Source organism: Glandiceps talaboti, chromosome 8 (genome assembly GCF_964340395.1).
Source record: "Glandiceps talaboti chromosome 8, keGlaTala1.1, whole genome shotgun sequence".
NCBI lineage: Eukaryota > Metazoa > Hemichordata > Enteropneusta > Spengelidae > Glandiceps > Glandiceps talaboti.
Genome location: NC_135556.1, coordinates 21,557,603 through 21,583,836, shown reverse-complemented (window position 1 = coordinate 21,583,836; position 26,234 = coordinate 21,557,603). Strand labels below are relative to the sequence as shown.

The 26,234-nt window shown below is 35.3% G+C and overlaps 2 protein-coding genes across 2 annotated transcripts; one reads left to right on the top strand and one right to left on the bottom strand.

The window, feature by feature from the left end:
- Positions 1-763: 763 nt before the first annotated feature.
- Positions 764-5,364, bottom strand: LOC144439022 (beta-sarcoglycan-like). Its single transcript, XM_078128263.1, has 6 exons — positions 5,347-5,364; positions 3,710-3,910; positions 3,289-3,517; positions 2,687-2,841; positions 2,111-2,245; positions 764-1,670 (listed from the first exon to the last, which is right to left on the bottom strand). The coding sequence occupies exons 1-6, from the start codon at positions 5,362-5,364 to the stop codon at positions 1,467-1,469; spliced, it is 942 nt and encodes a 313-aa protein (XP_077984389.1). The 3' UTR covers positions 764-1,466.
- Positions 5,365-7,422: 2,058 nt separating this feature from the next.
- Positions 7,423-25,764, top strand: LOC144438471 (mitochondria-eating protein-like). Its single transcript, XM_078127503.1, has 11 exons — positions 7,423-7,509; positions 12,563-12,668; positions 13,128-13,362; positions 15,406-15,501; positions 18,182-18,316; positions 19,176-19,407; positions 19,918-20,076; positions 20,509-20,684; positions 21,186-21,315; positions 21,714-21,849; positions 22,469-25,764. The coding sequence occupies exons 1-11, from the start codon at positions 7,423-7,425 to the stop codon at positions 22,564-22,566; spliced, it is 1,590 nt and encodes a 529-aa protein (XP_077983629.1). The 3' UTR covers positions 22,567-25,764.
- Positions 25,765-26,234: the final 470 nt, after the last annotated feature.

The window sequence follows — 26,234 nt, the reverse complement described above, 5'->3', positions numbered from 1 at the left end:
TATGGCACATTCCTTACGTCTTTTCAGAATACTTCAACCCCATCTACAGTTATGAATGATAAATATCTGCTAACAACTACATGTATACAAAATATAATTTTAGTCTTGGAAAAAACATAAAATAGGCGATTGGTATACTAGAAATCTATTTCCTACTTTGTGTAAAAAAAATGAGCTGTGTCTGCAGTGATCAATCAGTAATGTATGGAACAATAACTCAATATGGCAGCATGTCCTTGAATTGCTGGATACATAATACAGTGAATATATGTAGAGATAGGGAACGCCTTTGTAATCTAGTATGATATATAGATGGCGCCCTCATCATGTATTTATTTTATGCTTTTGTTTTCTATTACTATTCACTTGATGACAGTATAGCTCGACAATCACGGTCAGACTGCATAGGATGAATGTGTTAATAACTGGAAGCATTAATGCTTACATCAGCCCTACTGTTATGTTAACAACACCAGGATAAATCAGTGCTAACACGAGGCTGGTACCAACACCTTACCAGCATGTATTATCAGCTGGAAGGGTTAATGTCTGCATCAGCCATGTGCCAACACCATGATAACTTAGTGCTAACACTAGGCTGGTACCAACACCTTACCAGCATGTATTATCAGCTGGAAGGGTTAATGTCTGCATCAGCCATGTGCCAACACCATGATAACTTAGTGCTAACACTAGGCTGGTACCAACACCTTACCAGCATGTATTATCAGCTGGAAGGGTTAATGTCTGCATCAGCCATGTGCCAACACCATGATAACTTAGTGCTAACACTAGGCTGGTACCAACACTTTACCAGTATGTGTTAGCAAATGAAAGGATTAATACCTGTATCATTCATGTGTCAATACCATGATAACTCAGTATGAACACTTGTGTTGTCGCTACCACCTTACCACCATGTGTTAGCAACTGGAAGGGGTGTCTGCAAAGTCTTGATGTTAACATTAGGCTGACACTGGGCTAGCAAATTGATAAAGAAGCCTTGAGCTTTGTACAATAACACAAGGCTCACTCATTGTCAACATCCAGCTGACATAAAAAACAGCAGACTGGGGATACCTGAGCTGTATTGTTGCAAGCCAAAGTCATCGTACAGAATAGAAATGCAAAGGGTTATGGCTACTGTGGCTTTGTCAATTCCTTTAAAAATAACTTGTCATTTTACCTACATGCAGTAGTGTACTTGTTCATCCTCCTAAGCAAAGATGAAATCATACTAACTTCCTATGTACACCAATCTTGATCAAATGTTTATAAGGATCTACTCACTGACTATGCAGTTTGGTATTAGGAGAATACTTAGTAACCATAAACACAGTAACCTAAGAGTATCGCAAACTGCAGTCTACACATCACCCTAAACTTACAATATGCACTTTCATGTTTTAGTTCCCCAATGTTTTACAAAGTAACATACACTTTCACTCTCAGTTTACATGTTATTGTTATAGACAAGGGTTGCTGGCCAGTTTAGAACAGGCATACATCTCACCGGCCATTACTTCCACACGGAATACTTTACCAGTACTTGCGCACACACATAGTTTATAGGTTGCAATGTCGTCTTTCTTAGTATTTCCACCTACAGTTGGTAGACTGTCAAGGCTGAGTTTAATACCGTTCTTTCCATTCATTACCACTCTTTCATTCTAAACAGAGGAGAGAAAAAAAGAAACATGTTGATTGGTCGATTGAATTGCCACAGGTGTTCTCCTATCTCAATGTTCACTCTCTTTAACACCTGTAGCACTGGATGAATTATTTATGACTGTATAAATAGGATATTTTCCAGATCTTGTTTTACTGTCACTACTCATTGGTAATCAACCTGGTGGTGAAATACACCAAGCATGGGGTCTTGCTACATCAGCAGATTCCATTAAACTATTTCTTGAGTGAACGGAGAAACTTGGTTCTCTGTCTGTTATTTGTATTTCCCTAGAGATTTGCCGTAGAATGGTTACTCATCCACCCTACATTAAGTAACAACTCTCTACTTCATTCAGAGTTCTCTTTACACTGGTTACACAGACATGAAGTTTTTAGAAGTTTTTATGAATACTTTGAACACACCAATCTACTGGCTTACCATGTTTGTTGTCAGATTGATATTATCTTTAGCAGTCACTACAACAGACTTGCCATTCAGATGTACACCTTCGTTACCTCTCACTGATAAACGATCAGCAATTACAGTCAGGTCATCATCAGAACCTCCAGTTACCTGATGGAGATGAAAGATAGCAAGGAATATTTACAATAGTGACTACACCCTTTGTTCCTACAGTCTCTTCAATCAGTGTTCTTTGCTAATACAACCGTTAACACTGAGATTGGAGAGAAAGGATTGAAACCCTGGTCTTTAAACTTACTTATGATGAAATCTTTGGGAGACAGATAATACATACATACATACATACATACATACATACATACATACACATACATACATACATACATACATACATACATACATACATACATACATACATACATACATACATACATACATACACACACACACACACACACACACATACACACACACACACACACACACACACACACACACACACACACACACACACACACACACCACATTTACTACCACAGACGTCTTTTTGTGTCCCATATTTAATGGTGATCAAGAAGACAGAATACTAACCATTGAAGTGACCATTTTTTGGACATTTAGGTTTTTCACCTGCTCTGGTACTCTGAAATTACTATACTCTGTGCTGAATATGTTCTTATTGGTATGAGGGTTGATGATGTGCATGTTGTTGGCAACAACTTTGGTCCCATTGTTAGCCACAGACACTGTAGGAAAGAAGAACAAGAGTATCAATACATCAATCTCAAACACCACTGATCAATAACTCAGATATTATTCCCTAATATTTTTCTTTATTAAGCAAAGGAGTGACCTAAGGGGCCTTGTCACCATGAGTCACTATAATTTAAGAAAACGTCTCTATTTTCTTGAGTGGTCTTCCCCTTTAATTCTATGACAGACAGTCACATGCATACAGTCAGCTTCACAATAGGTGTTTTATTTCAGATATGTTCAAAGAGAAATCACACACTTTTTCTGAAAATTATATGAGCTAGACTGACGTGATTGATTACTTTGGGGTATTTAGCAACGTATAAATACACATGTGAGGCGAGGTGGTTGCATGTAAGATCTAAACAGAGTTTAAATTCACAATGAGTATGACGATAAAATACAAGTTTCCTGAATGCTTGGTGACATACAATACATACCTGATGCTCCTTTTGTCTTGGAATTTATCTGGTGCTGCATTTCAATTGGCTGTGTATCACCATACAGTTCAAGATCCTGTGACACATACCCACCAATCATACTGTCAATGGGGTAAACAGTCCCCATGTCACCACCATAGACAAACCGTAGCAACCCACTTGGCATAAAGTCCAAGGTCTCCATACCAGTGTGGCCAATTCGTAGAACACATAGGATCATTATTGTGATCTGAAAAAATGAAATGATGTCAGGTTGGTTATTTTCTGTTAACACAACTTAAAATCATTTTCATTGGTGTTTCTTGGCAACTGAGTGAACTATATGTGAGGTGAAATCATGAAATGACTCTCCAAAACCAAAAAGTGTATGAAAATAGTTTTAATGATCAAAAATTCTGCTCATAATAGAATACATACTTACTATAAAATTTGCAATCACAACAAGGGAGAGAAGAAATAAGAACACGTAGGCCAAGTATCTTTTACGTCCACGCAGTCCTGTTTTGTGTAGTTGCTCTTCATAGATGTGGACAAAGCCAGCACGGAAGTTACTGTTATGTTCCTTGTTTACACGCCTTCTCTCCAGGGACTTCTCCCGCATGGAGCGGCGCATACTTGCAGGCTGAAAATATACAAGAAAGATTGGTAAGTGATTGAATTACACAGAGAGATATCTGACAAAATATAAGTTTCATGACACAATATCAATCATCAAAACGAAAAATCTGACATTGTAATTTTATCATGATCTGAATTGCACATCACTGTAATTTGTAAATAGCATTACTGCTATGCCAGTAAGGCACTACCTAGTACCTGTATGGGCATGTAATGGGCATGTAACATCTACCCAAGTTACCACCAGACTTCATCACCCATCAAATTATCTGTACATTGACTGTAACGGAAATATTTGGAATTTCATCAGAATATTCCTTCTCTTACCAAGGCTGTTAGTCTAGTTCCTATACAGTATCGTTACAATTTATGTGGTTAGAATCACAGGCTGGTCATCCAGACCACAAGGCTGCAAACTTTGTAGAAATATTGACTGATAATTAACTACACACACACACACACACACACACACACACACACACACACACACACACACACACACACACACACACACACACACACACACACACACACACACACACACACACACACACACACACACACACATGTCCATGTATCTGATTTAGACAGTGCTGACACTGCTCATTGTATCTCACTGTGCATAGACCCTCCACCGGACCCTGCACTGCATGAATAAACAAACACTCCTTTGTTTTTAAACTATATATATATATATATATACATATATTTGATTTGAACCTGTCACACCGTCAGTACGAATTTACTCATTTCTGAAGACTGTACTTATTTAGAAGAAAAAGAAATGTGCTACTTCGAAAAGTTACTGACACTGTGGGTGGGATTTAATAACACTAAGATTAAGAAAAGGGGGCTCTGGTGTAGTTCTTCAGTGGTCCGACCTTTGTGATCGGAACCATGCTATAGAAATGTTAAAAGAACTCGATCTGGTATTACTGGGACAGTTATCTGCTTATCTTTCGATCTGTCGAACCAGAGCAGAGGACATTGATGCGTGACGTTTGATGGCATCGCCCTGATTGAACAGTTTGTTAATTGTTGTATGTTGCATTATTTTGCATGCGTACATTTAAAAAAAGCTATATATATTGCACACCCAAGAGGGAACCTGGTGGTACGGTCTGATTAGAATATATAAAATTGACAACATTTACTAATATTCCGCTCTCCAAGCGACGAAAATGGTCTCTTTGTCTGTTTTACTCTCTACTTACTTGTCTTATCGCAATATCGTCGAGGTCATTTCATTCGAGAGCTTTGACAAATAAGAAAGTAAAAGCAGTTTGTTTTCGTTCAAATATCGTGGGTACGTGTGTTTAAACTTTCCATCTATCAGCAGTACAATTAAAACTGCTCTATATACTGGAAGATGTAGCATTTTTTACATTAAATACACATTTTTCGACGCATCTCGAAAGGAATGTGAATCATTTTACGTACCTCAAAATTGGTCGCCATCTTGTCTGTTGACATGACCTCTTAACCTCTAAGTAACAGCGCCACTAACGACGGAAAGTTTTGAAACATCCAGAAAAAGTTATGTGCGAGCATAAAATAATTGGCTAAGCCATCGAGCATGACCAGCGAACTGCGCTATGCAACACACGGGAGATAGAACATTGTAGGACGAAACAAGGACGTCGAAATCAAGAAAACTTTAACTTCATTTCTTATATAGAGAGTTTAGTTTAACGATGTTATACGCTGCGCTCCGAGTGTTGCGCTCATCAGAAAACTTTGAAAAAATCATATAAATGGTCCACTTTATCATAATCCTATGCAATGTGGGAACACTTTGAATTGCGCCAATATAAAGCAACGATCGACGCACAGGCAGAGCAAATTTTCACATTTACTGAAATGAGGTCAGAATAGTGCATGTACTATAGTTCAGTATATAGAAAAATGGCAAAACAAATATCATATATGTAAGACACTTGGCTGGTAAATGTGAGTCAACACGCTCAATGTTTTCACTACATTTGTTCATTAGATTAAAATGGTTTTCTTTTGTGGCAATACATGTATTTTTGTTTTCCTTTGCTGAATGATGACACGTGTCACATTGTTTCCAGACATCACTATGTACATAGCTCACAGTTCTATATTGAGATGGATAGAAATCAACAAACGCCAATGTGTTTCGCATTCGAATGATGAAAATATAGCAATATCGCCATTTAGTGGAATTAAATTTGAAACCATACACATTATCGAATGAAAGCCATAGAGTACTTGAAAATAGTCTTCAATAACCCAATTTTACTCTCAATACATTATTATATAACTATATGTCTATATTGTCTACACTTTAACTTATGAAGACATATGTTCTTGGCAGACATGAACACATTCGCTTGGCTATTAATGGCCTCGTATTAATTAAATGTTTGGTAGGTAAATGATGTGAACGTTTAACAATTTTGCAAACATACAAGGTAAACGACAGTATTGCTCCTGAGGTCTGAATATTCAGATAGAATTGTCATGAATGATGACTCCCCTTCGAACCCCCATTTTTTTCATGCCCCCTCCCCTCCAATTTCTCCCCAGACCCCCTACCGTAAATTCTGACCACAACCCGTTGGTAAGTATCTCCCGGAATTACAGGTAATTACAGCCCAGATCTTTGCTAAGCCCATTTGTAAAGAAACCTCTTATTATTACATGTACATATGTATGGACGCTGAAGTCGATATTCAGTGTCGATAGTGACCTGAACCCGACCTGCGCTTGGATTTTTCCCTCCTGATCCCCCCTCCTCCGCCGCAACCCCCCCTCTTTCCGGTCTCCCTTCCGATGATTTCGGTATACGTACGTAATGGCCTATACTCTTTGGTGTGTCGAACTCATTAAATATAACGGGGACAACCACCACCTGGATTGACTCCAGATCACTCCAGTTGTATACCCAAGTCATTGAAGATTTTTGTCCCTCGGAGTAAGGTCGGTCAAATAACTGAAAAGCCTCAAAGTGGTACATTTCATACGTGGTAATTTACTACCCGTGTCGATGTGTTCGAATTGAAAGCTAAACAAATTAGCGTCAGTACGGGACAATTGAAATATGACCAATAAACAGAAGCTGAATCTAAGCAGTGACGTCATACACGTATCTCATTCCTTTGTCGTATAATATAAACCTAGCCTATTGTGCAGTAGTCACATAACTTAATTAATATATCGCGGGGTTTTCGCTTAAATTTAATTCCCATCTGCAAAGTTTACTACATTTCGAAAAAAAAAGTTTTCTCACGATTTCAGTTGAGTGTGCGTCTTATTTTTAGTTTTTAACATGGAAACGTAAAATCGACTGGTTTCTGAGGGCAGAGTTCAACATTCTATGTTATCTACGAAGCCATTGATGGTTTGGTGTAAAGGTACGCTGGCTGAGTTCCAAATGTACGATCTTTTGACCCACTCCACAGTTAGGCAAATATGTGGAATCCCCAATTCGTGAATGGAAGCGACCGCGTAATCGTCAAACAACGCATGCGTAGCGTCACAAGATTCAAGATGGCTGATTCCTTGAGACGTTTGGCGACCACTAGTGCTTTTACACTTCTTCAGGAAAAACTTGAAAGGTGGAACAGCAACTACTTGGTAAGTTGAAAAACGATTCATTAATATTAATTCTGCAAGACCTGAAAATTTGAACGAAAAATTCGCAGTAGTTTTTAGAATTTTTAAGAAAGAATTCCACAGGTGGGCCGCAACTCTGCAGGTAAATTTAGCGTAGTTGGTTACCATAGACTCCGGTCGCTGATACTAGCATTGTTACACTGCACTCGCTCGCAGGAGATTTGGCTTCAAATAATTAAAAATTGTTCGGGGTAAATGCGGCCACCTGCTACAAACATGAACTCATTGTATTATAACACATGATTGATTTGCAATTATGTTCACCTTAGATTTTCTCTCGCTATTAAAGGGAATTGAAAACTTCTATGTTGGGGTATTTAAACTTCGTTTACTACTAGTATCACAGTATCAAGAGGAAATGCAAAATGTAGCGGATATTGCAACGCGTGACAAGCGAATCAAATATTTGAATCGGATTTCCTAGTCAACGAAGTAGAAAATGGTCGATCGATATTCTTTTAGCTATTTAGTGGGTGATATTTAACCCGCGGCGTAGAGTTTACACATATTCCATTGGCCACAATTTTTGACAGGCGATTTAAAAACGGACTTCCACTTCAGTTATTTGCATGGTCCTTTTTTTCACGAATAAAAAATTAATATAAAATAGCACACTTTCAAAACTAGTTTTTTTTCTTAATGTACATCATATCAGAGATAGTTACTTTTTTTGTAAATAGTGAATTTGGAAATCGATATTTGATATAACTTGACACAAATGCCAGTGGTATGCCTTTTAAATTTTGATATTGGCAATTTGCCAGTATTGACAAAGCTTCTTTGAGTTAGGCCTTCTAGTGCTACCCATGTCGATTGATTTATTGGAATCCTGGGCCCAAGATCATCACGAGGTTGCCAAAAAAAATCTATATCTCAATTTGGAAAGTATGGTCTTTTTTTCCCTGACTGATTTTTTTTTCGTAACCCGTTGTACTGCAAGCTGCTGACACCTCCCACTTCTTGAAAGCAAACTTCTTTGGTTAGGTAAGGGGTTGTTGGGGGAAACTTTAGATTATTAAGCAAGTATGTGATTTGTAAAACAGTACAAACTGATAAGATTGTTTAGTACAACAAACTGCATTTTATCTTTTCTTTCTGTGACATACTTCCATTGCATAGGAGAAGTATTTGTATCTGCAGGCACCAACAGAATGCCAAAATAGCATGCATTTCTACTTGTGTTGCTCCCTGTGTATTCCACATACCCAGTCCCACTGCAGTTTTGACTTCAACAGCTGTGTTGTTATGACAACAAATACCGGGATATAAATTGGTGATGTAAACAGTTGCCTGTTGGTGGTTGTCACGGCAACCTGACTGATTGAGATCACAACATTGCAATGACTAATTGTATGGCTTATAAAGTATTAAAGGAATGGTTTTACTGCATTGTGCATATATGAAATTTTATATCTACTGTGTTTTGAAATTAAAACATATCAGTTAGAAAATCCAACTTGATACAGGAAGTGTAAAAACTACAAAGATACATGTATGTATGAGGTGATGAAATATCAACTTATAAAAGACTATTCAGTATACTGTAATGATTATGAATACACATATCTGGACTCTATTGAATTTATAATTCAAAATCCATAATTAATATAACCAGTCATTATTTAACACCTAGGAAATTCAGTTGATAAAAGACTATTCAGTATACTGTATGGATTATGAATACACATATCTGGACTCTATGGAATTTATAATTCAAAATCCATAATTAATATAACTCTTTATTTAACACCTAGGGAATTCAGTTGATATATATTGCAATTGTCAGGTGGCATAATTACATGTACGCATATACATAGAGAGAGAGTTTTATCAAAATGTTACTGTACATGTAGGAAGACAAATGCAAATAAATATTTCAATGTAATGATCAATTTGTAAATGTAAAAACTAAAAGATTGGAGGAAAAAAAATCCAGACATTTTATTCAACATTTTTCTGTTCTGTCACATTTTATAAGACTATTACATGTATATGTATTTGATAACTTGTACATAAAGAATCTCTTTGCAGTACCAGATTATCATAAGCTTATATACACAGAACTATTTTCATTTCATCAGATTTAGTAATGCAGAGATTATTTTCATACTTTTTTTTACTCAAATTTGGAAATTTGTCAAAATGTATGCATTTTTCAGAAAAATGATGGTGTTGATAATTTCAACATTTGAGAATTGTAAATTTTTATTTGTCAAAGATCCAAAGAATACTCAGTTTTGCAAAATGTAGTTTTTAAGACTGAGTAGATACTATTTTTATGAATGGTTCCTTGCTGTGTGATAAAAATCAAGTGGGTGAATTTGCATGAAAAGTTTATGAATGAACATCGTAGATCTTAGAGGGTACCAAGATCTATGACTCCATACATAAAACCACTCATCAAGGTTTCATCAAATACACAATGCCAATATCAAGGACAAAAAAAAAACCTCTAAAATTTACTGCACCTATTTATTATGTTTTGTTCAATGTACAGAAGTAGCATTGTGCTATTGTTGTACAAGTTATGTGTTGTCACATTTGAGTTGCTCTGTTTGTGTTGTTAAGCATACACAGGGTTAGATATTTCAATAGGTTTCTGCACTTGACAACAGTATGCTAACTCTATGAAATGTGTGCACAACTACTGCTCCTATTTAATTGTAACATCTACATGGTCACTTGGTAATATTGAGGACAAGATCTACTTTGGTTGAGGTGTGCAAACAAAAGAGCATTCTCTGACTGATCACTTTATTGTACTCCATCAACAATACCCTAACTTCCAAGGTTTTTCTTATCCCCTGTAAGACCAGTAAGTACACCTGTTTGGACAATTACCTTCCAATAAAAAAGTTTTGAATACAACAGTCCTTGTGATTGTTTATTGTTATATGTCCATAGCTAGTATACTAACAATAGGAAAGATCTATTGTATGATTTTGCTATATTCAAATTAACTATTGTTATGCTAATTATGTCCTTATATAGGTAAAAAGGCAAGGTATAGTAGGGTCAATAAAGGGCACTGAATTGTTGGCAGTCCCTTTAAAGTTACCTGGGTGATTGTGAAATGAAAATCTCACTGTCACTGAGTGAGTTATTGGTGTATATTTTGTTAGTTTGATGAATTCCGTGTTATATCTTACTTAAGGTCAAATAGGTTCAGGAACTAAGGTGGGAAGAGATTTATAAAAATAAATGTTATACCAAGATATCAGCTGCTGGTTGTAGTCTTTGTTGATGCATTCCTAAGTTTCTTAGAAATAAAACAATGAAATGGGTGATTGTAATTTAATAAAAAATAAAATGAATATTTTAATTTAAAGTTTAAATCAGCACAGCACATTTATAGTTACATTTATAAAATAAAAAATGTGATCTATATATGAATATATGAATTATATATATATACAAATAACATACAAATAAAAGAAGACGAGTATGATATTACATTATGGAAATCCAGAATGTAATATAATACTCGTCTTCTTTCATTTTTATGTATGGTATGCTCTCCAATGTGATTGAGCACTCTACTTGGCGAAAGAAGATTAAAACTCTATGTGTATGTATGTATGTGTGTGTGTATATATATATATATATATATATATATATATATATATATACATACATACATACATACATACATACATACATACATACATACATACATACATATATATCATAACATGGTACCAAGCAAGATACACAGGAGCCATTACACAGTGTTTCACGCTGTTGTGATCGTCAGACGACTGGCTTTATATATATATGTATACATATATATAGTTATGTCTTTCTTTTGTCAAAAAAAATTTCAAAGCTTGTTCTGGTAAATCTAGTGTTTGCAATAGGAAAAGCCCCTCAGCTATGGTTTTCTGAAAACTGTGAATTCAGTAATAACTTTTATATATATTGTTCAGTGTTGTCAGATTACCATGGCAATTGCTTTCGACAAATTTTCTAAGAATGGTTTGATTTTGTTTGTTTGTTTTTTTTAAAAGAAAATGACATCATTGGGTAAAAATGGATGAAAAAATACTGTCAACCTCTTTACAAGCCCTATACTTTTTGTACACGTACAGTTAATCAGGTATTAATTTGATCTCAAACTTTAATTCACACAAGTCCTGGGGTAGTTACATTTCAACTCACTGTCAACCAGTTCTAAATCCCTCTTTACTACATGTGTACAGTACTTAAAGTTTAACATTCCCTTGAGTATACTCATTGTTATAAAAAATGAGTACATGTATTTCAGTAAATGAACTTTTCATTCAGAAACTGTTGAGATACAATCCTTATTCTTTCACTAGTTATGCCTAGAATCCAGGCGATTGTGGATTTTGAAGTTTGATTTCCCCTTCTTTGACGATGGGAAATAACGAATTCATAACCCCCGTCTGCATTGATTCCATTTTACCATTAATTTCCGGGCTATTTTCCAATCTGAACAGTTAAAAGTCTGACTTAATGATATTTAGACCTAAGGGCAGTTTTCTGAACATGCAGTATTAGCAAATGTCACAGAGAGTATTTGGATGTTTTATTATGGAAATTGTGCTATGTGAAGACTTCTCCCTGAGGGTCCACCCAACTGTCACTGTGCAGTCAGTGAAAGAAATAATTGAATTGATTCTCATTGCATAACAATAGATGCAAACACTGCACTTACAACATTTCTTCTCCAAGCAGTTTTTTTTTTTTTTTAAATTGAAATCATATCCAATTGGATTCCAATCAGCGCAATCCATACTTTGTATTTTGAATCTACCCTGAGGTTAAGGTTGTTAAATGTAATTTGAAGTTTAGAAATTCTTCAGTATTGACAAAATGTTGGTGATCAATTATAGTTGCAAGACAATGTAAATTGGTGTTCGTGTCTTAGAGTCACAGCATGCATACCATGAATGCAAATCAAAACAACGGGAGATAAATACATATCCAGCAACCAAACATTCCGAAAGTCAATTAGATCTCATCCAATATTTGTTCTCCCTTTTTGCTGCAGATCAATACCTGTGACCAAAATGTAGGCACTTGTTGTGAGTTGATCGAACTCAACTCTCGTCTTCAGGGTCAGCTTTTTAATCTTCTTAATTTATGTGCTGCTGAAGGTAAGACAAATTCAATTGTGGAACGCTAGTTACCCTATATATCCATAATGTAGTCAGCCATCATGTGCAGAACAATATGAACATTCCACAATATGGCAACTTGAGGAGAAATCATGTGAATGCAAATATATTAAGAGGGGCCTACATTTAGCATACAATAGACTACCATGGAGGTAGGAACACATTTCTACCTCCATGCAATTACCAAGTGCATAATGATGTTTGATTGATGTACAGTTCATGGAATTTTGGTCTGACCATGATATTTGTGATAAACCCATTACATACATGTACATTTGCATGTCATACACACAGTGCACTCATTCAAATGTAAGTCTGGGTGTTGCCTACTGTACTTAAATTAAAATTAGATTAAATTAAAAAGGACAATCTCTTTATACAATGTAAGTGAACAAGACCAAGATGAATAAACTGTCATTGCTTGTATATTTTCCTAAGGTGGTATGTATGGAGGTGCTGAAGTTCTGAAGAATCGTCTGCTGCCATGGCTAGGACAGGGTTTCCTAGCAACAGCAGCTACTGTTTCCACAGATACCAGTCTCCACATCATGGCAGAAGCAGCTGATAAAGAGAGACAGATTGCACAGATGCAAGATCAGTATGAACAGCAGTTGGATGATTTAGATAAAGACTTAAATACATCCCGATGTGAATCTGATAATCTTAAAAAGGAGTAAGTAATATCCAGCAAAAATGGTTTATGTAGACCAATAACTTTAGGCTTCATAAGTTTTTGAAGACTATATATATGATATTTAAACAATGAGCGACAGAGACACACACTCATAGAGTCAGTGACACAGAGACCGGCAGAGCTGAACAGATGGTCTGTTATAGTGCCCTAAAGTCACTTTGAACTCCCCTCCCCATTTTTCCAAAGTGTATAAATACATGCATGCACACTTCCTAACAAAGAATATATCTCATCGATGACACAATACAAAATTACAATGTCGTAACAACAGGCTAAGCTTTCTGCATTCAAATTTAAAGCCAATTATATTTGGTGTTTATGTGAGAATAATGTATTTGACTGTAGTGGTATTGATTTCCAAGCTAATATGCTGTACAGGTTTACACAAAGTATTATGGATACCTGCATCACTTTTGAATGTATAATATACCTTAGATTCCTTTCAAATTTATGTATTGCCATTTACTATTGTAACAAGATCTGCGTTTTATTTACTGACATAAATGGGTACCTCTAGTAGCTATCTAAAACATGCATGTACATGTACAGTTACAAGTGTACTGATGTAGGAGGTATCAACAAATACAATGTAAGTGTAGGGTATGACTTGATCGCAGTGTCAAAGGTTATCAGAAATAGTCATGAAATGCCAGGGTTCCATTCACAACCTTGAAAATGATTATATGATTTTATGTTGCAATTAGCAATGGATTCCAACATACAACTTGCTTACTGTTGCATCTTTTATGTGGGATTGCACAGTAGCTGTATCTCAACATCTCTCCCTCCTCTTTCCTCATCCCCTCCCCCATTCTAAAACATATGTACTGCATGCATGAGTCAAATTTATCAATATATCGGCTTGTTGGTACTTGTATAGCTTTGTAGGCTGTGACCTGGTCAGTAGTGTTATCGAAATATCAAAGTGTTATTTAAGTGATCATAGCACGGTAGCACTCCATTGATCACCATCTTCTCAATTATGAAAATGTAAAGTTACATGTATACTGCAGAGTTTCAACAAATTCCAGCAGGCTGCTATTTCATTTATGTAGTATTGCAGTAGTTTTCTTTGAACACCCACCCCAACCATGCATGATGTACAAGATACATGTTAGGAGATACTTATACTGTGACAGCTGGTCTATGATGTTATTGAAATTACAAGTTTTAACAAAAGTGGTCACAGTCGTACATCATTCCATTCACCTGCTGATCCTCAACATAGAGACACTCAACAAATTTGATTATTTAGTATTGTAACTTTCATGAAGGATTGCATTATGCTAGCTCTGTCCAAATGTGGAGAGAAAATCCATGTCATGTTTTTTCTATATATCTGCTAGTGTACATATAGATCTATGTTGATGTAACTGATCTTGTACTCCCTGTAGTTTAGTACATATATATAAAATCAATTGGTCAGGAAAATTGTTACATACAGGTAGTTGCTGCAATTTGCAAAGACGACAGACTAGACTTTGGAATACTGTCAACACATTGTGTGTTTCTTTATGTGTATAGTATGTCAGCATATTATATTTATAGCATACACACTATTTTACCTCCAGGCAATTCAATATACTTCAGGAAGTTAATTGTGAAATGTACAAAAATGTAAGTCATTACATGTAACAAAATTGTCAAGGAAATTGTTGCAATTACTGCTACTTGTGAATACATGAATAGGTCTATAGTTATTTTATGTTCCATTGTATGTTATATCTATGACTTTTTAGTTAGATTGCCTGGTCAGTTTAGTATGAAGGGTAGGGCAAGGTAGTTTTTTTTAAATTTGAACAAAATAGAGAAGTATATATACTGAAAATTTAAATGTACAGTATACACTGCCATAATTTATTTGACACCAAACAATGTTCTGATTTGTTGTATAGGATTATGAGGTATAGAAGATATCCAGTCTAACACTTACACTAAGAATGCTATAATTATAACTTAACTCAATTGTTATGTACAAACTCCATTTCTCTTATACAAGTGTGATTTGCTTCTTTACTGTAGACTGGAAGACACCAAAGCTGAGTTATCAAGCATCCAAAGACAAGCTACTGGGGATGCTATTATGAGTGATGAGGAAGTCAGACGTCTTAAACAAACGTAAGTGTGTTCAAATGAAAGTTCATTTGTGTAGAAAAATATATTTTTGCTCCAAGCACAAATATAAATTTAGTACCTGAAGTGCAGTTGAACAAAAAGAAATTCTATTTGTATAATACAAATATAACAATTCCTATATGTCTGAATAAAACATCTAAATTAACAAATATACTAATATTGTAATTGGCTCAATTATGCACGAAGAGCCAGCTAATATTAGCATAACATAAAGTGTATGGACATCTTGGTAATGAAAGTTTAAAGTACATGTACTCGTGACAAACTCTCTATTTATGATGTAGTGACAAACCCTCTGACTGTTTATGATGTAGTGACAAACTCTCTATTTATGATGTAGTGACAAACCCTCTGACTATTTATGATGTAATTACTAAAAGACAGGAACCCTGGATAAAATAGGTACATGTTGGATACTATAACATTTGGGCAAGCTAGTGCATGTAGTATTTTTTACATCATTTTATCAATGTATGAATATTCAATATTAATCGTGTACATAAGGGTTGTTGATGGCCAAGAGGTGCATGATAATCTTGGCTCTTACCATTACTTCATTACATTGCCATTGAGGTGTGAGCCCTATATCTGCTGTGGATTAGATTATATATACCCATGCTAGAGTAGCACAGTTTTATTCTGCAGGTTTTCCACTGGCCATTCCAGTTTCCTGCTGTATTCACACTAATTTAAACAATGAGAGGCTGGACTTCCTTGAGAAAATGTTGCTAGAACTGACAGTATACCTACAGTATAAATTAGACAACATGTGTATATGTCCATGCCTGCCATGTATACCTGAGCAGATCGACCTTTCATGACTTTTATAATTGAGATCTGTACATGTAGAACCACTTTTAAACTGAATACCATCAATGTCTATTAGAGAGTTATTTGTAATTCAGCTAGCAGAATGCCTGAACTGTTTTGGATAAAAGTTTTGTGTATTTGTCAATGGGGCAAAAATAAAAAAAGTAAATAGTGAAAAACTAGAGAATCTGTGGTTATAATGTATTGGCACCTCTCCACCACAACACAATGCTTTGAGGTTATACACAAGGTCAACATCTGACTCAGAGTAAAGCTATACCCTCCAACTCAAATATGATATGTTGACATTACACCTCAGTCCTGATAAAGACAGTATGAAACTAACATCATTGATCAATAATACATTTGCAGCCATGTTTGTATTGCTAAATACCTGTGCAATGAACACAGTACCAGGGAAACTAGACTTTCGTAGCACAAAACAATCAGATAAATATTAAAGCATTTATGGGCTAGCTACTTCAACTTTGCAATGCCACAGTGTCATTGAATATGTGTTGACTGTAACAATCTCTAGGATATTAGCATAGTTATAATGCTATTGTTTGTTGGCATGCTAAATGATATAGTTGGTGAAGTCCATTACAACTTGATATAACCCAAATATTTATTGGAACACCAAGTCAAATATAAATCTGACAAGGATCCTTATAATTGCCATGAGTCCCAGACAACTGGCACCTGCATAGACCACTCTCTCACCAATAACTTTTAAAGTGTATAGAAAAATGTACTCTGTCATAATAGTGATGTTAGAATACAATTACCTGGTGAAAACTTCTGTACTTGTAACGTGAAGAGATTGAAAATAGGTTAAAGGCCCATAATTCAATCCCAGGTTCTTACAATCGTGCAATCTTATCAGTGGAGGCATAGGGATTACAGTATACAGGATTATTCATTTGTTCTGGAGCAATTTTTTCTGTAACTATATTTGACAACTGTTTTTCGCACCTCAAGTTTAACAATAAATCTACATGGGAAGCCCTATGGTAGAACTGCTAACATTCAAGTATTTGATGTTTGATATTGAAAAAAACAACAACAAAGTATACATATTTTTTTTTCTCAATTCAAAAGCTTCAACATTATCATTTATACTGCACTAAGTCATAAACTTATGGACCCTACCGGTGACCTTACTTAGCCAATTCAATATTTTTTTATCATTACCTATCCTTTATGTCAAACATATTGAATTGATAATAAAAGTAGTTGCAAGGTCTCTAATAACATGACCATAGTTTTATCACTTTTTCAGATAAAACTTTATTGTTAATGTCTTATCAAGTTAGTCAATTAACTGAAGTTACATGTTAGTTATTGATTATGGTGATATTGCAGAATGTGTATAACTTTCTCATAGCATGTGTTACCCACAAAGTAAAACAAAGTTTGATAATGCAGTTTTATCTGTATGTATATTACATAGTAAGAATGAAAGGGATTTTAAAATATTTGCTTTGGCGTAGTATTGACTGTTAGGATTTTTGTCAATAAATGTTTTTTATCCAAAACTTAGATTTAAGTCATAAAAATCATGTTATATAGAATGTTGTTTTTTCCTTCAAAACTCTAATAAAAATGCTGTTGTCTGTCTGTCTGTCTGTCTGTCTGTATGTCTGTCTGTCTGTCTGTCTGTCTGTCTGTCTGTCTGTCTGTCAGTACTGTTGATTACACTATACTTAGTCTATAAAGATCTAATGTTTGGTAGGTATCTTACTTGCTATATCAATTACAAGTTAAAAGTGGACTTTCAATAAAGACAATTTTGTCATGATCTTAAGCTGTGACAGCATAAAACTTAATATTATCTGTGTTAATGTATTAGTCTTGCAGACACTGAAGATGAGCTAAGACTATACAAGGCTAAATCTGGAATGATCGATGATTTGGAAATTGATATCAAACGTCTACGAGATGATGTCTTACTGCTGAGAGAAGAGAAGGCTATCCTGACTGGCAGGTAAGACATTTTACATCTACCTGTTGTTAAGGTCTAACAAAAAAAAATTGTGTGATTCCGATTACTCTCAAGTTTAGAATAGGTGGGGTAGGTATATTTTTAAAAAAAAATTTATATCTTTTTTCGTATTTCATTGTCTAGTTCAGGTAGTTATGTTTTCCGTTGTTTTCCATATGGTCTCTGTGTTATTGGTTTCTTCCCATCAGATGTACAGCCATTTCAGATTGGATGAGCAGTTTTATATTGTCTTTTAAGGTTGATGTCAGTTTTCGCATCCACTATTTCTTGCAAGACTCCACAATTTTCATAATTTTATAATTTTTCTCTTGAATACTCTGTCGAATACATAAAACAAGTTTAGGATCAGCAGTGAAAAGCTAGGTGGGGTCGGATAAAAGAAACCAAAGACCTAACTTAGGATTGTGAAGGGAGTGTTAAAGGATGTCATTGTCACCTTGGCAGTTATGTTTGTTTTAAAATTGATATTATTATGTTAGTCCAACTACTAAAGCCTAATGAACCCATGATGTCTAGTAACTGATGTAACAGTACCGGTAACACTCATTGCTATAAAATGTAATAACAACTCTTTGTGCATACATGTATTAATAACTACCTGTCCTCAGTGTCAAAGATTTACTTGCAAGTTTTAGTGGGTTTACATTTTGTACATTGACAAAATGTTACCTTTGTTGTCATGTACATGTATTTGAAAGCAAAGAATTAGCATTCTGATATTGCTGTGTGTGCTTCTATATGGGTATAATCTATGACAAGGGAATAATGCAGACATAGTTACAGTTTTTGAGAGAAATTGTAATTGAATAATATTGCTTTTCTTTTTGATATACCTACATAGACTTGATGATGTCTTGCTGTATAGTCCTGCTCCAACACCTAGGAGTTCCTACAAGTTGCCAAGTGTACCACTAACAGGAGGTGACAACATAGTGCAGCGTATCCGTCAACCAAATCTGTTAACCAGATTTAGTGACATGTTTGCCCATGACCGCATGGACGCCATGGACATTCTACGCAACCACTGCGATGACCATGAAATGAACCAAAGAATTGTCTTTGCTGCTGTACAGGTATGTTAATCTTATTTTATTTGATCCAAAATATGTAAAACAACCCTGACGAATAATCATGTGCCATTCATGTACCCCTGTAGTCATTTCCAAAGAAAGAAGTGTTTCTATTGGTGACAAGAATTTGCCCGAGATGAGGAAAATGAGGGCTAAAATCACAGTCAAAACGTGACAACGTCTTTATTTCCTGTAAATTAATTGATTTCAAGCAAAGCAAGCAGAAATTTTTAACTGGTAGAGAATTTCACCAAATTTTGCTTTGAAACACTGGGAAAAGATAATTATCCCAAGCTGGCTAGTACTCAACTATCAAGGCCCTGACTTCTGGTCCAAAGGCTACACCTGTTTAGCACTCCTAGTGGCCAAACTATACAATCTTTTGTCTTTCTTATACTTGATATGTGACATATCTTCAAGAACCAATCATCAGTCTATTAATTAGGCATATTGGCTTTCTATTGTTGTAGTATTTTACATTTAATTCTGATTCGATATTCATCATATTTTTAGGAATGTTTCCATGCAGCCAAGATTGCATTCCGTCAGTACAAGAGTAAAGTAAGAGCCACTCTAAGTACCACACATACAGGTCCTGAAACTCTGGAAGAGGCTGTACAGAACTACATCAACAAGAATGGACAGTTATTAGATGTACACAGTATTGTACAGGTCAGTTCTCATATAACCTTAAAACAACAATCTATAAATCCAACCGTTGATCACTTTTTTTATTTGTGTGTGTGTGGAAGTAAGGTATAGACCAGATTATGATGATATGGTGTGTAAAAAATAGCTTGAAAAATTTAAAAAATAAACTGATTTCAGAGTCGTATGTTACCTGCTTTCATTACTTTCTGATACAAGGGACTTTCTAAGTTATGAGAAATGTATTATTTTTTATTGTACCAACAGTTTATGATATCCTATTAATTGTTCAAGTCCTTAGGAGCTCTTAATTTTATTAGAATTCAGCAGTTTATACTGTTATCAGTTCAAATAATCTCATCTGTCTTTTTTCTTACACTTTCATAATCTTGAATCATCATTCCTACTGTAACACTAGAGGGCACTGTTTACCAGACATTTGATTTTTATTTACAGGACGTATTGAGAGCCATGAACAGACACCCAACTATTTCATTCCCTCCTGAGGTTGACTTCCGTATCTTGACTTTGTTTATCCGTGAATGCGTCAAAGTGGCATGGAGTATGTCTGCCTTGCCATCAGCCATGGATGTTGCCCTGGCATCTGATGGAGAACTCTTTGAAGATTCTAAGTACGTATGAAACATTCCAGTGATACATGAGAACTGTACAAAAAATATAATGAATTATGAAATATTAGAATTTATTTTTTCTGTGTGTGCCCACTGAGAAAAATGGTAGAAAAATTGAAAGGTAAATAGAATAGGACCATTGCGAAGTGCTAATACGTATACATGCAGTAGAAAGGTTTAACTTTTCCCTGTCAGTATTTGGATAATACTGGGGTCCTGACAAGATGTGCACACATACAAAGATAATGGTGACTCTAAGCCACCAGAGTCTGTGCATTATTGGATTACAAGATTTGCTAAAAGACAAGTTTAAAACTATTGTATGCATTTTTGTAGATATCCTAAGAACTTTGCAAAAGAAAAAGGAAAATGTACTTATTAGGATATAAAGTGTAAGCAAATATATGCAAATTAATTATGCAAATTTTTTGACATCCTTGACCCAAAGTCTAGATAGATCACTTGTATCACCATGTCACTCAATTATATGTATTGTTGTAGGTATCGTCGCAGCTATGACTCTGAGTATTCAGCTCCTCTGGTCAACCATTTCATCTGGCCATCTTTGATTGACAATGAAGGTAAAGTGTTACTGAAGGGAGAGGCCGTCACCAGACGTGGAGCTTCCTTGGTAAGTGTAGTCTTAACATGAGATATGTATTACTCTAACATTGTGACTTCACTTACTAAGTATGTAGTTCAAGTTAAGTATATAGGAATCAAAGAAAACAACAAGACCATAGAAAATCTTGTCTTGAAATATACAATGTACAGTTGTATTCAAATGTACAAATCAGTGCGCCCTCTACTGAAAGACAAATGTTGCTGTTATAAGTCAAAATGATGGAAAGGTGTGATTTCTTGTAAGCGACCACATAGTAAGGGATATGGGAACACCAATGTCACAAGAACCAGTAAATTACTATTATTTGTGATTATGCGATGTAGGTCTTGTGTCTTTAATCTCAAAAACACAAATGCGTTTGCATATAATTCCAAGTACTAACTTTACCATGTTTTTCTACACAGAGTCCACGTCGTAGCCGTAGTCGTAGCCCCACACGTTCTGTGAGTCCTTCACGTAGTCGCTCAGTTAGCCCAAGAAGAATGGCATCCTCAATAAATGGCACTCTAAGTCCAGGAAGAGCAAGCAGTCCAATCAGTAGTAAGTCTTATCGCTGTATTGATACTGAACCATAAAGTCATGTACATCCTTTGAACTCTTCATCCATAGAATGGCTATGAACACTTTATCATAAATGAAATGTCTCTTGCTGTTAGTGAAGTGTGCAGTATGAATAGAGGTCTCTTGTTAGTAAAATTCTAGTACATTGTATCTGCAGTCGTTATGTGTCCATATACATGTATGCACACAGTCTTTCATAAAAAATGTTTCTTTATGGAGTTATTTTAAAGGTCTGTTTGCATGGTGTGACAAGTACAGATTTGTGCGCAGTTGTGAGGACTGAAATTCTGATCAATAGTGCACACACTAAACGTACACTTAAACACAGAGACCCTTGAGACTCACGTACTTCCCCCTTACACACACACACACACACACACACACACATGCATGCATGCACACATGCATGCATCACACACAAACACATACAACTGTATGCCCTCACCCATGCATATTCATGCTTATGTGCTAACGTGTGCATTTTAGGCACACTCATGCACACACACATAAATACACACACATGTACATTGTCTTTATGTGTATTTATCAGTAGCATTCAAACACCAACTAACAAGTCATTACTTGTTATCCATTTCAGGTCCTCGTAGCAGCAGTAGAGTGTCATTTGGAACACCAAGAGCCTCCTCCCCAACACCAAGGTCCACTAGTGTGGCTTCCAGCTATGGTGCTTACTAAACCCTCACACCCCTTGACACTCTGAAAAACATGTCCAAACCCTCCCGTGAGAGGAACATTTCATTTTCAGTTTGTAGGGGTGAAAGGGTCTAAAATCCATCTACCTCCAGGAACCACATGTTCACACTCATCTCCAAAAACCAAAACCAAAACAGTATCTGTACTAAAAAAGAGAGTTCAAATAGTGAATCAGTTGATAAGATTTGTAATATACAGTAACTTATAACATATCATAACAAGTGATTTACAAAATGGTAATGACAATGCTGATATGCTAGTATTTATAGTCTGAAATATATTCTATTCAAATGATCAAGATTGGTGATAATACGAATAAAGGAAGTCTAGCTTTAAATCCATAATAAACTTATCATTATTATAATATAGCCAGTTGAGTAGGTTATGGGCGATCATTTTTATATCAGCTGGTAACATTGGTATCAATGTATCATTGTTAGAAAGGCACTTTCATTCATTTTCTTCTGTGTGTTTCTCAATGCGGAAAGTTTGTAAGCCTTGAGAGATGCATGGTAGAATGATTATCGTTTATGTCTCAAATAAGCCAAGATGTTGAGTTTGAACTGAAATATTACATTTGCCATTCTCTTTTTGTCTGGTTATAAAGTCACAAATGTTTGTGACATAACTTCTCCATCACTGGATAATTTTTACAGTATTAAACACGTATGTCGATTTTCATAGAATTTGGCTTGTTTGAGGTATAATTTGCATAATCACATTATTTCCCTTCAAGCGGTTAGAAATTATTCACAAATGACTTAAGGGTTCTTGTTGCTGTAATTTGAATAATGAGGTCCTTTATGTCACCAATATTTTTCAATACTGAATGAAGGAGAAATACTGTTGAATGAAACCGTATTGTAGTGGTGGTTGTTAATGTCTTAAAGTTGTTTCTCAGCTTTATCATGACATTTTGGGATTAATGTTCAGTTTTCAACTTTTATAGTATTTTAATAAATGGTGGAGGGAGAATTTCACAAATGACTTATCTTCTCTGCCTTGTGTCAGTTCAACCAAATAGAATGAAATATTGAGGAGAGCCTCATATTAGCCCAGGATAGGTATACAGTCTTTGTACAATAACCCATGCTTACCAGGGCCACTCTTTTGTTTCTGTTCCAAAAAAAAAAAAAAGACAGAAATTTTTCAAATACTCCAGAGTTTGTAGTTGTTGATATTTATGTGTGTTGATAACCATGACAAAACTTATATTTCTCAAAATGCTTCAAGTTTTGCAGCAGATGTCCTTGAAGAGGCACCCTTAGGGGGAACTCTAATTTCACAATCTGGCTCTTTTTTGTAATGAGTTACTGTAGATACCAATGACAAAATGGAATTCATAAGTGCCATACTTTCACTGTGAATACAGAAATTTGGTAATATTATGTGTACCATAAAATGAGTTTGTACATGTATAATGTTTGTCTATCATTCAAAGTAAACAATGATGCTTGACAAAAATTGTCTTATTTAGATTTTGCACCCTCTGCAAAACTGAAAGATAGAAATTATTGTAGTCAGAACCTACATGTATGTATTTTGTGGTACCTCAATTTTATCCTTGCAATAATGGCCACAACTCTTTTTCTGGACTAATGTGTGCATTCCATGCTCAATGCCGTGTTCGGAGTCACAGGCCCTGTGTCAAAATTTGCATATTTTGTGACTTACAAATGTAGTGTTACAATCTGTGAAAAAATCCCAGTTCAACTGTTGATGGCTGTAAGTTAGTATGTATACCATAACATATAAATGCTGCATGATAACATACAATACACCCAGACTTCTTCAACTCTGATGATTCAAAACATTTCACAATTCAAATTTTGTTAGAATTGGCAGATTTTCTCTCATCAGTACTTCTTCTCATCTTCTTTAATTTATAACTTCTGTACATTTTTTGTAAAAAACTTGAATTTGTATTAATGATTTTGCGTCCAATCACAAGTCCGTCCTACACCCTGCCCATCCTTAAATGAGCTGTTATTGGTTTCTGCCAGTGTATGTATATATTGGTTGTCAGTGACACTTCCATTGTCAAATAAGGGGTGGGTAGGATGACACTTAGTTGTGTACTTTAACTCTACAGTATTATAAATTGGCCTGGATATTTCCTACATTGAAATAGGTACAACTATGCAAATTGCATTTATATTAATCTACATATTGTAGCTATGGCAACATTAAATATGTAGTTGTAGTTGTGTTATCAAAATGTGTGTCTTTGACTGTAACACTTTCTTGTGTTTTTAACGTATCTGTAGCTATAGACATAGTATTTTTACAAACATGGATAACTATGGCAATACCACATTGCCATTTTTTCAAACAGCTTTTCAGAACAAACCTTTCTGTAGCTTAAAAAAAAGAAACAATCGTATTTCAAATGTATCTAGCAAAATGGGTCATATTTCAGTCAATGTCACAAACCACACTATCTGTGACCTTTGACCTAACTTGCAGGCCAAGTTCTTATAACTGAAATTTTTAACAATCAGTCTTTCTATTAGTGTGTTTTGTTTCTGTGTGCATGTTTAACTTTATTTGTTGTTGTTGTCTTATTAGTGTATCCTGTACTGATGGCAGTCATTTTGGGGTACTGCTTTCCAGTTACTTTGGTAGACTAAAAGAGATCATTGTTGGTGCTTCTACTTCACTTGTAACAAGTAGTTTAAGGGAGTGTCCACCATGACAAATTGTTCAGTGTATAACTTGGTATGAAGTGCCTGTTTCTGAAAACTCAAGTACCTTTTCTATCAGACTGAAACAGTGAACATTTTGACTATGGGTCTAGCTAACCCGACAGATTGAAGGTTATCACTAGTGCAAATATTAACACCAACAAACTTATCACATTTCAGTTGGTACACTATACTAACAACAAAATCAAAATGGCTGCCAGCCAGTATCTTTTCAAATACATCAGGATTTAAAAGAAAAGAATACACACTTTAGTATCCAAATCAAACTTACGTCAATTTCCTTATCTTTTAATAATTTATGTAACATAATCAAATTATGCTATATTTTTTGAGTGACTTTTTGTATGAAAAATCTGATTTGTATTCTTAAAGTAAGGTAATTATACATGTTTGATGTGACAAAAGAGAGATTTTGACACCTACACCAGTCTTTAAATGTGCTTCTCATTTGATTTTTTTGTATTTACTACTAGTGATGTGATTTTTAGAATAAACATTGACTCTCTTTAAAATATGGTGTTTTGTTTATCCGTCTCTCAGTATAATGATTGCAAAGTCTTCTCTTCTCTTCTCTTCTCTTCTCTTCTCTTCTCTCCTCTCCTCTCCTCTCCTCTCCTCTCCTCTTCTCTTCTCTTCTCTTCTCTTCTCTTCTCTTCTCTTCTCTTCTCTTCTCTTCTCTTCTCTTCTCTTCTCTTCTCTTCTCTACTCTTCGCCTCTCCTCTCATATCTCATCTCTTCAAATTCCATATGGGTTTGGCAGCAATATTTACAACAAGGCTGTACGAACTGAGCTGTGTAGCGCCCTCAACGACGAGTCTTCGGGCATTCTACTTTGTCACATACTATCGTAAATGGACCTGTTGATTTGCGAACAAGTATATGAGTGAGAGAATTGGTTTCAAAATAGGTATCTGTCCTTATAAAGTCTACTAGCATTCGTGAATC